The sequence below is a fragment of the Martes martes genome, assembly GCF_963455335.1.
Source record: "Martes martes genome assembly, chromosome: 8".
Taxonomy (NCBI): domain Eukaryota; kingdom Metazoa; phylum Chordata; class Mammalia; order Carnivora; family Mustelidae; genus Martes; species Martes martes.
In genome coordinates, this window is record NC_137895.1 from 122,203,834 (window position 1) to 122,220,447 (window position 16,614).

Below are 16,614 nucleotides of genomic sequence, written 5' to 3' on the forward strand. Positions count from 1 at the left end.
GGGGGAACTCACTAAAATTTTGGCTCTCCTAATACATCTGAAACTACATGAAATACCTCAGAAGACCTGCTGTGGTTTGCCAACCCTTTTACAATCATAGAAAGCAAATCAATTTCCCATGACCTGCATACTTAGACATGGTTTTTTAAGGTTTCTGTTTCTTTCATTCAAGAATAACAGAATTCTGTCAAAATAAAGAAACATGAATGATATTTTGAATGACCTTATTTCCTCAAATGCATTCCCCATTTCTTGATTTTTTTCTTTCTTTTTAATCTCTACTCTCAATACAGCAGAAGCTCTGATGGGAAAAGATTCTGTGGGTATAAAAGGAGCTAGACCAACAGCAGGTGGGTGGTCATCTCCGGAAAACTCCAATGAATTATACCCATTTAGTTTAGAATAGTAAAATATGAGGTATTGTGTAAGAGAAAAGGAGGCTGAATTGATATAAACATTTTAATTTACACCTACATTGGCAGGAGTGATAGCGCTTCCACGAATTAAATATATCAGCAATGTGGCAGCATCCAGCTACGTTGCTGGGAGGTAATTCTCTGTGGATTTCTTCTGTTCTTCACAGTTCAGTATCTGAGTAAAGAGTGTGTTTGAATAGCCTTTACCCTGAGACATTTGCTTACAAATTTCAGATTAAGTGCCCCCTCTCCCTCCTTCCTATCCTCCCTCTCTCTCTCTCTCTCTCTCTCTCTCTCCAGAGTTTGAGATGGGCAGGTGTCCCAGCAGCTTATAACAGTTAGTGTCCTCATGTTGAGATCTTCTTCTGTGGAGGAAGACATCTAATTGAGGGACAAGTAGAAGGAATTCTCCTGGCTGATGCTTTTTGCTGTCCTTCTAAGTCAAGCATCTGGTGTCTTCTGTCAGTATATGTGTATGAAACAGTGGCAGGCTATCTTGTTAGCTTGTGAGCAGGGTAAAGTCTCAGACCCTTCATGGTTTCTGACCTAACATGCACAAGGAATTGCAAACTTAAATGCCTATGGGAACCAGGTAAGGGATAGGAATTAGAAGTAGGTCAGGTGTTAAATAATAAATGGCCGCTGACACTCAGCCTTAGAGTTGCGTTTTTAATAGGGAGTAACGGGACCGTAGCAACTACAGGACAGTATCTTTTTGTGAAAGAATCCTACTTTTAAAATATTTGGCAACCTGTTCTCCTTGAAAGCCCTGTTTTGATCAAACCACACTCCTGGGAGCCAGCATGTCACCATTTAGACTTTCCTGTCTTACATGGTGAAAAACCACCAAGATAGACTTTTCTTTTTTTTAATTCTTTTTGGTAACCATGGAAACATTTGGCACAGTGCCAAAGCACACAGTCATTGAAGAATAACAAATTCTTAGGAAGTCATATATTATGCCTGACATTAGGTAAGAAGATACATGATATGTGGCCAAAATATCAACAAAAATTTTCCCATGATTTTTTTCCCCAAACAGATCTTAAACAGATGAGACAGACGTCAGACATTTTCTTTTAAGTAATCCTTTTATAACACTTGCCCTGCTTACCTATTCCCGCATTTTATTTCATCTCTGCTAGTGCCATGGTTTTATTTTTATTATCCATTTCTGTGCTCGGTATATACACAATTTAGGTAAAACATTTGTGACCCATGTTTAATGATAAATGATGTTCATATACATAGTATAATAATTGGAAAACTCTAATTATTCTGCACTTTTTGGTATGTGATATGGCCAGAGACATACCAAAAAAAAAAAAAAAAAAGGACAAAGGAAACACAAAATTTGTCAGACAAATCTAAGTTTTATTTCATTGAGATTAGTTTCAAGGTTGTATAAAAAATTCCAGTAGTGATTTTTAAGAACCTTTTTATGTTAAATCTAGCAAATATTTCCCTAGATATTAACCTAGAAAGTTTGAGATGCTAAGCTGACTTTCTATGAGCCCTTAACTTATAGCTTATATGCTAAAATATTAGTTGTCTGGATGTGTTTATGAGAGTTTGGCTACTTCAGCTGTTAGTCAAGTATAAAAACAGGGTGAAAGAGAATTTTTATGTCTTTCATATTCTTTGTTTCTGCATTTTTAATTATGGAAATAGCAAATGAAAATAAGTGGATATCACTAGGAAGTATAAGGGAAAACAGATATTCTCTGGAAAATTATTAGTGGATCACAAGCAAATTTTCATAGCTGAATTAAAAAATACAGTAAGTTACTTTGAATTACTATGTGCTAATTATAAAATTTCATGCATGAAATTAATAATTTAGAAAACAGTGAAAATACTACTTGAGATAATGATGATTTATAGCAGTGAGTATAGAATAAATGTTTTTGTTTGTTGATGTATAATTTATATAAGTAAAATTCATCATGTTTAGGTGATTAGCTCTGTGAATTTCAGTAAACTTAGACAGTTGTGTAACTACCTCCACAACTAAGGAAATATATCCCTAATCTCCCCAGATCTCCATTCTTCTATGTCATCAATCCCCGTCTTCTCCCCACAGCCCCTGGCAATACTCATCTGATTTCTTTCTCCATAGTTCTTCCTATTCTGGAATGTTGTATAAATGGATTGATCAAATATGTAGCCTTTTGAGCCCAGCTTCTGTCACTAGGTGCAATGCTTTTGTGATTCATAGCTGTTGTTATATGTACCCCTAGTTTGTTTCTTTCCATTGCTGAGTGGAATTCCATTGTATAGATCTCCCACAAGTTGCTTTCCTATTTACCAGGTGAAGGATATTCGAATTGTTTTCAGCTTTTGGAGATGGAGATCGTAAATAAAGCTGCTATAAACTTTGTGAACAGGTTTTCGCTTGGCATGGCTTCATTTCTCTTGGGTAAACAGTACCTGTGTGTGGGATTGCGACATTGTAGGGAAGCATATGTTTAATTTTATAAGAAGCTGCCAAACCATTTCCAAAGTGGCTGCACCATTTTGGATTCCCATCAGCAATGCATTGGAGTTGTAGTTGCTCCACATTGAGTATAGGGGTTTTGTTTGTTTGTTTGTTTTGTTTTGTTTTTATTTTTTTATCTTAAAGTAGAAATCCTTTCTTTCAAGTCTTTCTGAAGATGCATTATATTAAAAATCGATATACTGTGTTTGAATTTTGTATTCTTTTACAAACATGGGATGGTTAGGGTATTGGGGTGTTAGGTTGAGTTAATACCATTTTTTCTTTCCTGTGAGTTAGTTCACAAATATAGATACGTATATATGTTAGGAAATTAAAGATATTTCAGTAAAATGATGATTAAATGGTGTGTTATATATATACAATAATGGGAGTTTCCAGATCACTTAAAATGCTTGGCCAGTAATTCAGAACTTCCTAAATATAGAGACAAATGAGTTCAGGCAAGTCTTGAGACCCTTCTAATAGCTGAGTCTTTGGTTAAATTAGAACTACGAGTTGCAATGTAGTTGACAAGGCTACTCTGTCTTTAGTTGGAGCATCTAGATGTGGCCGCCCATGAAAACAGCAACTTAGAAGCACTGGATTAGTTTACGAGATTTCCAAGCCAGTGCTAGTTCTAATGTAAGTAGAATTGGCCTCTACAGATAATGCAGGTCATTTAGACCAAACTGGAATTTCCAATTGCCCTTTAAGTAATTCAGTAAGGTACTAATGGCACTTAAGAGTAAAATGTGGCTTCTCTAATTTCCAGGATGGCAATACTGCCCTGCATACAATAATGTTTGTGTTTTAACATCCTCCCATTTATTCTGGGAAAACACCAGAAATGAAAGTGAATTTTCCAGAATAGAGACATTGGGGTTTGTTCTTTTTTGTATGTGACTATTTTCTTAGGACTAGTTTCTCAGGATAATATGCAAAGTGTTTTGCAAGACCACATTTAAATATAGGGCAAAGGTAGAATTCAACCTGAACATTCATAACTTTCTCAAAATGTGATTTGTTACCACATAGGCTCTTTTTTTTTTTTAATGGCTGGTTTAATTAAATATTTGAAAGAGGCTGAAACTGCAGATATACATACAAACTAACATTTTTAGTATTTCAGCGTGAAGCTATTGTTTATTTTCAAAAATGTTAACATTTAGAGGGTTAAGAAATGGATTATATTTTGGCAAAAATTATGATTACATTGTGTCTTAGCACAACACCCGACTGTCTTCTGCCTCAGATTATTTTTTTGTCTTCTTCTTGGCACCTAATGCTAATACAAGCACTGTGAAAATGCTTCTCATGTAATATGCAGTGAACTCCAATAGAAACAAGGTTTTGCGAACTCAGAGGTGTGCTTACCTGGTGTGGCCCACAAATGAGAATATTCATAATTTTCACAAGTGGCCATTGCTTAAATTTGTGATTACATTATGCATACATTATTACATTATGACAATAAAAAGAATACTTTGGAACAGTTGAGTCCACATTCTCAAGTGGAGAAAAGTATGTATATGTCCCCAAAGTTAGCTTACAGATATTTGTATGGACAGGCACGGTGCTTTCCATAAACTTTGGGATTTTGATATCATTTTCTATCCCTCCTCGTTCATGAACTAATATAATCATGAGCAGTGCAGCAAAGTCAGTTGTGTTTCTTCCTATTGTCCCTCATTTTTCCTTTTTCTTGCGTCTTCTCAGCCTTTGTCAGCATGTCCTGTGTGGTACTGCAGTGGGGTAGACCTATTGATCCGGGGAATTAATTGGTAATTAATCTTTGCATTTGCCTTTTCCCTCTCGAGGACCCAGCTGCAGTCTTTCTTGTTTTAATAGAACAAAAAAATATTTTCTTTCAGTATGCTCTGCCAAATTCTGACCACTGGTTTTTGGTTTATTAGAATAATTGTATGATTTTCTACCGAGTATTCTTTCTGCATTTTTGTTTTCTCTGTCGATAATAGTTCTTTCATTCATGGCTGTAGAGAAACGGCATTTTATTTATCTATTTATTTATTTTTAAAGATTTTATTTATTTTAATTATTTTATGTACGTATGTATGTATTTATTTATTTATTTATTTGACAGAGAGATCACAAGCAGGCAGAGAGGCAGGCAGAGAGAGAGGGGGGGGGAAGCAGGCTCCCTGCCGAGCAGAGAGGCCGATGTGGGGCTCGATCCCAGGACCCTGAGACCATGACCTGAGCTGAAGGCAGAGGCTCTAACCCACTGAGCCACCCAGGCGCCCCTAAGGATGCTTTTTATATTTGGGGCGATCCATTATAAAGCACCAGGACACTTCCTGTGTAGCACTGGTACATAAATGTTCCTCTGGCAGTAGTATGTGGGTTACATTCGCCCATCAGGTACATACCTTTCCCATGTTGATTAATTTCCTTACTGACAAATGATGGAGAAAACTCTGATAGTTCTCAAGAAAGACTTGAAAGTTGGAGAAGATTTCAAGAGGTTCGAGGTTAGGAATTTAATCTTTTAAAACTTCCCTTCAACTAAGATACCCATAAATAATGTGTGAGACAAGTTTGAACAGAAGCTAAGAATTAAAAAAAAGAAATAAAATTTCAGCTCCCACTTACAGCATTTGTAACAAAAAATACAACAGAAACCTATATTCATATAAATAGAGGGAAAACAGAATGTGTTTTCTGAGTTTGCTTGAGTTCTTCATTATTAAATTATAGCAGGATTCCTATTCAATATGCAGCATATTTGCATAAGTATTAAAATAATTTATCATGATTAATTCTATTATAGTAAATTTCAGGCCTAATCACAATCTGCCATATACTGTAGTGGTTTGTCAGTATTTCGTGTTTTCCTGGAGGTTTGGTGGAGTTGGTGCTCCTGGAACAGCACAGATGTCATCGGAGTTTGCTGTGATTAATGCGGTTCTGAAGGAGATCTAATAACGATTAGCCAGTTTCATAAAGTGTTACAGAATTAGGTCAGTGCGAGAAAATTCTACAGCTCTTAAAAATGTACATGCTGGCAAGTCCCTCTGGCCACAAATTGGATTTCTTGAACAATGAGGAGGTTTGACCTTGGAAACAGATGAACTCTTTGGGCAAAGGTGGGAAAAGGAGACGATTTGTCCTCAAATACTCAAAGGATCAGAAAAAAAAAATGTGGGGTGAGTCTAAAACTAAAGATTGAAAGTTATAGGGAAGTAGATATAAATTTGATCTATTATAATTTTTGGAAAATCACTAGAAGCACAAGGGGCTTCATGGGCCTTCTAATGGGCCCACTAAGGATGGAGCTTCCTGGCCTGTGCCTTCCACTCAGGCCCTGAACTCAGGGTCCTGGGATTGAGCCCCGCATCGGGCTCTCTGCTCAGCATGGAGCCTGCTTCCCTTCCTCTCTCTGCCTGCCTCTTTGCCTACTTGTGATCTCTGTCTGTCAAAAATAAATAAATAAAATCTTAAAAAATAAAATAAACCACTATCGGAAAGTATTTTTTTTCATGGCTTGGAAGGAATTTCTCTTTAAGTAAATTCTGATTTTTTTTTTTTCTACTGTGAGTTTCCATAAGTTAATGTCCTTCTCAGTACCAACAGATTTCTTGTATTTTTCTTAGGTTTTGGTGGAGGCTTCAGTAGGAGATGGCTTCACTGGAGACATTGCTGTCGATGATTTGTCATTCATGGACTGTACCCTCTACCCTGGTGAGGAAGAATATTTTAATGTATGAGTATTCTCAAATCTGTTTACTTGGGGGGAAAAAAAGCTGTTGAGGAAATCAATATTTCATTTCCACAATATTCTAAAAATACCCTTACTTTCTTCTCTGTTAGTGTATTAACTCTGGAAAAGATTATTGTGAATCTTTGCTAGTAATTAGTCTTAATATCTTTGCAAACATGGTAGAGAGGTTTGAATCAGTTATGCTTCTGTCTCATCATGTGGAAAATATTAGGAAATCATGTCTGAAGTTAAACCATGATTCCATTATACTCGAGGGGTTATAATAACTGAATTGGTCACCTTATAATTACATTGTTTTGGAGACTGTATAAATCTCTCCATTACCTTCAGAGATGGTTTCCTGTCAGGCAACACTAAATATTCCTAAGGATTGTGGTCAACCATTTCTTCTCTGTGTTACGTATTTCTTTTACGAAAAAAACCCAACAACACAAATATATGTTTCCCAGGTTTATATTTCCATTCTCAGCCTTTACCCTGAGATCCAGACTTATGTACTAACTACCTACCGAACATCTCAACTTAGATGTCTGGTAGACATCTCAAAGATAACGAAGGGAAATAACCTAAAACAAGCCTACAGTAAACTAAAATAGAGCTAAAAGAAACACCCCAGGCAAAGCTCCATCCGGGCAGTGCAAAAAAAAAGTAGCAGTCTAACAGGACTGGTTATCAAGCTCTTGGGCTCAGAGGCTAGAGGCTCTTAAATTGCCCAGCAAGGGGGAACACAGCTTCCTTTCCCGAAGAGATCAGAGGCACAGTAATTTAAAAATCAATTGCAATAATCCATGTAGAAAGCACTCTCAAGTTCTGAAGACTTAACCTTCAGTCCTGCTCCGTCACTGTAACATTACTGGTTAGAGGAGCACCAGCCTCTCCCTGGACACAATCAGGGCTGGACTCCAGTTCTTTTCGTTGTAGCTGTGGGACTCAAATCTGAGTCTCTACCTCATCATCCTGGCAGGATTAATTCCCTTAACTGCTCTATGTTGTGGTTTCCACAGAACTCTGCAGAAAGCCAAATCCCTCTCTGGATAAGGCCAGCAAGAAGGAAATTAGAATTCACCAAGTTTACCCTTATCTCTTGATGGCTGCAAGTGAATTCTTGGCTAGTGTTTGCCCCCTCCATCTTGCCATTCTTCCATGCCTCCCTATCGCAGTAAATGACAGTTTATTTCTATTTGTGTATTTTTTATGAGAAAATCTGCATTGCCAGTAGCTTCAGATATATCCAGAGTTAACTGCTTCCGTCCAAGGTCCAAGCCACTACTGTCATGGATTATCATCGTTGCCTTTTAAATGATCTCTGCTTCTACCCTTGAGAATATAATCTGTTCTCCAAACAGCAGGCGAATGATCTTTTTCAAACTTAGATAAGATCATATCGTCCTGTCTTCAGAGTCTTCCTGTGATATCCTCTTTCATTGAGAGCAAAAGCCAACTTCTGTAGTAGGTTCCAAGGCAGGCATGCCTGGTGCCCTCGTACCTCCGGACTTCACCCACCACCCATGGCCTTCTACTTGACTTCTCTTATCTACAAGGCCTCTACGATAGTCCTTAAACCCTCCAGCCCACTAATGCCTCAGGGCTTCTACACCTTCCTGTCCCTCGTCCTGAAATGAGGTAAATACTCAGCTCCCTTCAGTACTTCATTCTGATCTGCTCCGAAGTGTCTTCATTAGTAAAGATTTCTCTGAACATCACACACACACACACACACAGTCTCTTCATTGACCTTTTTTTTCTTCCCATGTTATTTTTCTCTGTAACGCCTATCACCCTTATGGTTCTGTTTCTGTTTTCCCCAACAATACTGTTAGCTGCCTGACAGCAGTGATTTTTAATTGATCACTGCCTTATCTCCAGAACTTAAACAGCATCTGGCACATAATATTACTTAGTATTAACCTTTGTTGGATAAATGGGTAGAAAGATAGAGAGATGCCTATATGTTTTGAAGTGCTTTATATAGATTTGACATATATTTTAGTTTATTATTATTGCTACAATATTATTTTTTATTTTGTATATAAATATATAATATATTTATATAAAATATACTTTTATAATTTATAAATTTTATAATTTATAAGTTTTTATTATTATAAATTATACATAAATTATAAATTTATAATTTATAAATTTTTATAATTTATAAGACACACTCATAGCCCAGATTTTGTTGAAAGCTGAGCCTCCGTGGCTTATAACCACAGGCATTTATTTCTTGCTCTCAAGCATGTGGGTGGGCAGAGAACAATAATGGCAGAAGTGTGTGTTTCTTTTTCAGAGCTCTACTTAATTCTGTAGAGCTTCAGGTTGTGTATTTCTGTTCCTTCTGTCCTGTTTATCTGGGACCAAAGCTAGAGGACGGAGGCCTTATCTGACATATTTTGTTGTGAAGTAGAAGGGCAGGAAAAAGAAAACACACTTAAAGCTTCTGTTGGGACATGCTGTGCACAATGTGTGCTCACGTCCACTGGTCAGAACAGGTCACGTGGTCAAGACTAATAAGGGGGCAGGGAAACCTTCTCAACTGATGTGGCAAGGATAGGAATACAGAAAGTCCTTATGAGAGAGAGAGGGGGGTGATGAATCGGTATATTAATAGCATTTACCACTCATATGTACCATCTTACATACTACTCTAACTTACTTGATTTTGATGTTTATTTTTTTAGAGAGAGAGTGACACATGCACCACGAATGGCTGGGCAGGGGGAGTGGAGGGGGCAGAGGGAGAGGGAGAGAGAGAATCGTAAGCAGATTCCACATCCAGCATGGATCCCGACATGGGGCTCTATCTTACAACACTAAAATCATGACCTGAGCTCAAATCAAGACTTGGTTGCTTAAATGACTGAGCCACCCAGGTGCCCCCAATCCTCTAACCTTTTAAGAGTCTAGAATAATGTCTAGTCTGCTGTCAGTGAAGGATCTTAAATGTTGGATAGGGTTGATATCTTTGTTATCCCAGTTTTATGGAGCACGCTGAGAAGGGGATAACCTGTCCAAGGCTACCTAGCTAAAAAGTGACAAATTATGTCTGCTTCTTAGGAGAACAGCGTTAACCACTATCATACAGCTCATCAAATACACTAACCTCACAAGGAAGAGAATATATATTCTACTTTATAGATGTGAAAAATTAAATGCAAAGAGCCTAAAGGGCAGGGATGAAAATACATAGTTGAGGGAAAGAACGAGAGTTTCATCTAAGAACCTGTGATTTCAGTGCCCAGGGCTTTTCCCAAATCGCCCCCAAGTCTGAGTTTAGGGAGCATCACTGTGATCCCAGTGGCAGCAGAGACCATAAAATAATACAGAAGGGAACACAAGTTACTGCCGATACTATTGCTACTCCGGTTATCTTGCTACTTACACTCTGTGGCTGATGGTTCCAAAGGAGAGAGAGAGAATGAAGTGGCCAGACCCAGAGGCAGAGATGTGAAGTATCAGTTACAGACCATTAGTCCTGATTTTCTGGTTCAAGTTTTGGATGAAAAATATGGAATTTTGAAAACTGCCTGAACTGTATGGTTTTAATGTTGGCTTCGTAACAAAAGAAACACTGGATTTAAACCACAGAGCCTGTTGAAACGATAGGTTTCTTAAAGGAATTTGATGTCGTCATTCCATAAGATGAACGTAAAAATAAAATTTCGGCTTTCAATAAAAATATTGCCCTTGATGATTACCAGTCATTTTTTTTTTTTTTTCCTGTTAGCTGAGACGGAATCAACGCATGTAGATTCTCTGGCAGATGTTGATTTCTTTTCCAATATGAACTGATTATCTATAGCTTTTTTCTTCCTTGGCTGATAAAACAAAACTTAAAAATACATACACACAGATGCAAAATATTGACCTAATCCCCAAAGTGTGGGTTGGCATATAACCGATATCTTTCATCTTGTGCTAAATGACCACAAGGAGTCCTTTATTCTGTTTTTACATATTTCCTCAAAATCAGCCTCTTTCCCCTCATTCCTTATACCTTTTTATGACGTCACTATTCTCTAGCAACCCAGGTTGAAATTCCACAGTATTCTTTGACTTTCCCCTTAAGATTGCCTACTTGCAAAATTTGCTGACTCCGACTCCAAAATAATTCTCACATTTCTTCTGTTTTGTTTTTTTTTCCCCATTGTTACTGTAGTTCAAAACAGTGTTGACTGGTAACCTTTTAACTGCAAACTTTCATTAATTTCCCCCCGATAGTATATATGCCATGAGCTTAGTTTCCTTTCACTTTTTCCTACAACATCATTATTTGCTTTCCTAGGTCACCTCTTTCTCATGTTCTCACTTCCATGTTTCTAACTTAATTTTCAAATCTGTTCTCTGTTATGGATTGTACCTTCTTTGTTTCCGTATCTTGATGAATATAGATTCTTATTTTAAAACTAATCCAGGGGGATACTAGAGAAAAGACATTTTAGGCAAGATTAATTGCATTTCTAGGGAGAGTAGATGAAATTAACTATGCAATAGAATCCTATGATTATTTTTGTGTCAGTGTATAATGATGTTGCTCATTCCCAGAGTAGAGAGTCACGGAGGATGGTGGCAAAGTCAAATCCCCTCACTTTGAACCAGATCATCAGAGTAGATGATTAAGTAAGAATTGTTGCCAGACAATATTCAGGTTTAAAAATAAGTATCCCATAGAAAGTATCTGTTTCTCATGACTCTTTCGCCAAACTGTATGAGAAAAGCAAAAAGGGTGTTCCTTTCAGCAGACCACATATGACAGTTTCTATCTTGCTTCAAGGATTATTTGTGAGATACCTGGGTTGTTTGTAAAGCTAAAGTCATAACTACATAACATCACAGCATACTGTGTACAAACTGAAAAAAAATCGCATAAGGGCTTTTCATCCTATTTTAAAAATGCAGAATTCAGCGATATCAGAATTATTACTTGCTAGGTATATCAATTATTAGAATGAATATCAGGTATCCCAAGGTATTAGTGTTTTATTTTTTCCAGGGAAGTTGTTCTGAAGTCAGTGGCATATCTTGCAACTGATGATGGCTTACAGTTGAGAAGGTGTGGTAACTGTTTATAGGATGCTTAAGCATAATTTTTTTTTATGATGTCCTCTTGCAGTGATTTTGTTGTTGTCATTGTGAAACTGACTGAGCTGTTTGTATTTTTGGCATCCCTCCTCATTAACCTCAATGCCTCACCAGCTTTATGTGTAAATGCTTGTTCAAGTCACCCTTCTTTCTGCAAAGAGGAATGTTTGTTTCAGCATGAATGAAAAGGCAAGGGGAAAAGTTTGGGTATTTTTGTCTTTGTTTTTAAGACCTCACCTGCAGCTTTTTACTTTATAATTTTAAGCCATTTGGTGTGTCTGTTATATTTGTCTGAGAATAATCCATTCCGTAAAAAAGTATTTCATTTTAAGGTCTTCCCTGTTTTTCTAAAGGAAATACGGACTCTGAAAAAAATGCAAATTATTGGAAATATTTACAGTTTAATAAAAGACTTCAGGGCCAAAATGGAGATATTTGAAACTCATGATGGCAGTCTTAAATATTCTGGTTTTAGCATGTTTGGTGTAGTCTTGCAAAATATAGGAAGCATATAGGAATATTAGCAATAAGTGGAAATATATTAGAAATATGTAGAAAATAGTAGCAAATATATATGAAAAAAATTGGCCAAAGCCTGTGGTCCATTCAACTTAGTATTTTTATTGTTTCTAGAAAATAAAATTGGACAAGTAAGTAACCTTAACCTATTGTAAAGTCAAACCTTTATTTTGCCTTTTTTTTTTTTAAAGATTTTATTTATTTATTTGGCAGACAGAGATCACAAGTAGGTAAAGAGGCAGGCAGAGAGGGAAGGGGAAGCAGGCTCCCTGCTGAGCAGAGAGCCTGATGCGATGCAGGGCTTGATCCCAGGACCCTGGGATTATGACCTGAGCCGAAGGCAGAGGCTTTAACCTACTGAGCCACCCAGGCGCCCCTATTTTGTCATCTTTTGAGAGAAATGCTAAATACCAAAAATGGAGAAGGCTGTTAAAATACTTTGATTTTAGCTTGAAAATTGTTCAACTGCTACTTTAGTCTACTTGTAGTCACTTTCATAGTGTTTGTAAAGATGGAAAATACTTGGTGCCACCTAGAAAATTTCATTGAATGCATGAGTTAAAGCAAAAATGTTTCAAAAAGAGCTGAGTTGTTACTGGAGACAGAGAAAGAAGGGACTGCATAATATGTGGCAAATAGCTGTATCACATAGTTGTTATAAATCATATCCAAAGAATAGCCAAGTTTTAGTAAAAGCTGCTCTTCTGGAAAGGAGACCCAATACAGACATTCAGTACTTTTATGCTGTATGTAGTTGTTTTACCCTGTGGGTAAGGCTATGTTATTGTATTCAGTCTCATAGGAAAAATGTATAATTTTCCTCTGGAGATAGTTTAGATTTTTCAATTGTCTGAAGATCAATTGCATCTAATCTTCAAGTATACTTTTAGATTTTTAAATTAAATATATCTCTTAACATCAGAAGTCCCAGGAAAAACGTAGGCATCATTACTGGCGATAGATAAAGAAGAACTAGGCATATCATTAGTCAGGCAGTTCACACAGTTATGGTATGTTGAAACTGGTGATAATTTATCAAGGAATAGAGGTGTTAAAATACTGGTTTTATAAAATCAAAGAGAAAAATAAATGTCCAGTACACTATTTTTGAAAAATAAATAAAAAGATGACTTTGAAAATAAAAAGAAAATAAAATACTGGTTTTATTTTCTTAATTACCAATGCAGGAATAGCTGTAGGGAGTGAAGTCTAGTATAAAGTGAGTTTTCTTTCATCAGAAAGATTATATTGGGGTAACATGAAGTATATTTACTATAAGAATTCACAGAGCAAGAAGTTAGAACATTGAGTACATCAGAAGCAAGAAGTTAGAACATTAAGTCATCTACTTAGGATGACAGGTGGGCGGGTGAGCTGGTTTCCATGTGGCTAAGGGATGTGGAAGATCAGATTAGCCAGAATCTCTGCTTCTTAGTGAGTGTGAATTTCAGTCATTTACATTTCACCTTTGCAATCTTGTTTAATATGCAAAGATTTTTGTGTTGTTTCTGTTTGTTTGACTTTATCATTACTTTCATTTATCATTACTACCAGCACTAGCCTTTTAAGGTTAAAAATAGGTAAAAAAAAAATAATTGTCATAACCTTTTCAATGGACTTTTCTTTTCAATGGACTGAATGTTTATGTCCTCACAATAGTCATATGTTGAAGCTCACACCCAATGCGATGGTATTTAGAGGTAAGGCCTTTTAGAAGTAATTGGGGCTAGTGTAGGTCAGGAAGGTGCTGCCCTCATGATGGGATTAGTGCTCTTATGAGAAGAGGAAGAGACACAGATCTCTCTCTCCCTGCATGAATGCACCAAGGAAAGGCCCAAGAGATCATAAGCAAGAGGAGAGCCCTCACCAAGAACTCAGCCGTGCTGCACCATGATCTTAGACGTTCAGCCTCCAGAACTCTTAGGAATTCGTTGTTTAAGCCACCCAGTCTATGGTATCTTGGTATAGCAGCCCAAACTGACTAAGATGGACATGTTGTTCTAGATATATTTCACTATTAAAATTGTTCAAAACTCATAATTTAAAAAATAATAAAACTTATACATATACTGCATGAGGTAATTTCTAGTATCACCTGAGTTGAGAATATGATGATACTTTAGGAAATACTGTTTGAAGTCACTGCAGTGTAGAGCAAGTTGACTTTCATGCTCTTGAGATGAAAGTCTGGACCATTTGCCCAAGCCAGAGAACGTGTCAGGAAACTTGCAGTCTTTTGCATGCCTCAGTTTCCAAATTGTGTCTTGGTTTAACCATGATTCAGGCCTCTGTTTTACTCCTACATACCAGCTGTCAAGGAATCAGCTGCAACTTCATCTTTGTCGACGGTTACAAATACCACCTTTTCCAGTTTGGCTCTGGAATAAGAGACACTTTTCTCTATTTACTCTTCTGTTGCTATCAAATAGAAACATAATGGACTTACTTCGTTTTTAAGATGAACTCATTCTGGTAGAATAACAAAGAGTAATGAGGACAGGACTAAGTATTTCAGGATCTTACAGTTTCTGTTTCAGAGTACTGGTCCTTTTATCTGTCATTGCTGGCTCACTTCTGATATACAAAAATGAGTTGTCTCTATTTTTCCAGAGAATCGGCTCATCAACCTTCTTTTTCTAAGATACCCATTCATGTTCATGATTTCTTCTTAAGGGAAACTGTTTCTTCGTTTAAATTGAAATCAGTCCTAAGGATGCAGTTATGACCACTGGTTTTAATAATATGACAGACCAGGTGATCTGAACAATGTAACATGACATATATCTAGAAGAGTCAAATATAATATGCATTTAAATGTTAATTCAAGCTTAAAAAAGAGAAATCCCCAGATGAGAGGAACAGAGTATGGGAAAATAGAACAGGAGGCATAATGTGACTTCAGAGTTAAGACATAAGAAAATATGGGCTAGATGAGAGGGCGGAAAAGGTAAAATAGGGCCAAAAGGAACATTCCATCCCTGGACTGGGGCTACCAGTGGGGTTCCAAAAGAAACAACTCAAGGTTGATCTAGAAGAACTCTTGGACAAACTAAGTGACAGAGAAAAGTAAAGATAGCAAATTATGGTAACCATAGTCAAAAAGCTCTCAGTGATTCCCCACTCTTGTTATTCATGCCCTGTGTACCAGTTTCCTCTCACACTGACCTATGTAACCATTGACCCACACGGCAATGACTATGAGTAGTTTCCAAAGCTAGGCTTTTCCTGTCTTGTCTTTGATCACTCAGTCTGAGGGGAAGCCAGACACCATGTCAAAAGGATACTCAGGCAGCCCTGTGGGGAAAGCCTGGGAGCTTGAGGCCTCCTGCCAATAGAAGCACTAACATCTCAGGAATGTGACTGAGCCCCCTTGGAAGCAGATTTTCTAGCCCTAGTCCAGCCCTCAGATGATTGTTTTCTTGGCTGACATCTTGATAGCAATCTTAAGAGACTCTATGTCAGAACTACCAAGCTAAGCCTCTTCTGCACCTTGCATTCCCAGGAACTGTGTCAGACAATAAGTGATTATTAGTCTTAACTTCTGAAGTCTGTGGAAGTTTGTTATGTAAAAATAGAAAACTAATAAATAATTAAAAATACTAAAGGATTCCAATCCCTAAGAAAATAGCATGACATTGTTTTAAAAAAGTGTTTGGGGGGTGGGGGGAGGAGACAGAACATTTAAAAAAAAATCCTGTTGGCTTTCTTGAAATGAGAAATAAATGAAATAAAAATCTCAGTGCATGAATTAAATAGCTCAATGATAAAAGTCGATGTTTTGATTTGTCAGTGGGAAAATAGGTATGAGAGAATTTCAGAGTGCAATATATAGAGATAGAGGGGGGAAATGGAGGGGTAGACTTACTTGAAGGATTGATTATAAAAGCTGTTGGAGTTCCAGAAAGATGATGAAGAAAATGGAGAAGTCATTTTCAAACACTGTACTGGCTTAAAATTAATATAAGGCATAGATTTAGAAGTGTCGTGAACCTCGTGCAAAATATTATGGTAAGAATATGTCCAGGTCTTGACTCCTGGAAATGAATTAGACAAACAACAAAGAAAAGAGAGGATTATGTTAAAAATAGCCAGATATTAAAATACAATTACAAAAAGACCACAATTAGACCCATGACAGACTTTACAACAACAAGCATGAGAGTCAGAAGAGAGTTGAATTGAATTTAAAAGTCCTGAGAAATAATAACTATTAGCCTTGAGCAAAAAAACCTTCCAGGAATGAGGGTGAGAAAAGGCTTTCAGAGGATAATATCTGCAAATACACAAAAGAAGACTTTACTTCACCAGACTCTTACCAGATGAACTATGTAAATGTGAGCATCAGACAAAGACGAAATGAGCTCAACAAGGGCTGAGAT

At 37.0% G+C, this 16,614-nt stretch overlaps 1 protein-coding gene across 1 annotated transcript in view; it reads left to right on the forward strand.

Moving 5' to 3' along the window:
* Positions 1-16,614, forward strand: part of MALRD1 (MAM and LDL receptor class A domain containing 1) — a gene marked incomplete at its 5' end in the record, with an annotated part of 744,051 nt that overhangs the window by 206,605 nt on the left and 520,832 nt on the right. The window contains one exon of the mRNA XM_080810106.1: positions 6,507-6,594. Coding sequence (XP_080666232.1) covers positions 6,507-6,594 — 88 coding nt within the window. The remainder of the gene's footprint in view (positions 1-6,506; positions 6,595-16,614) is intronic.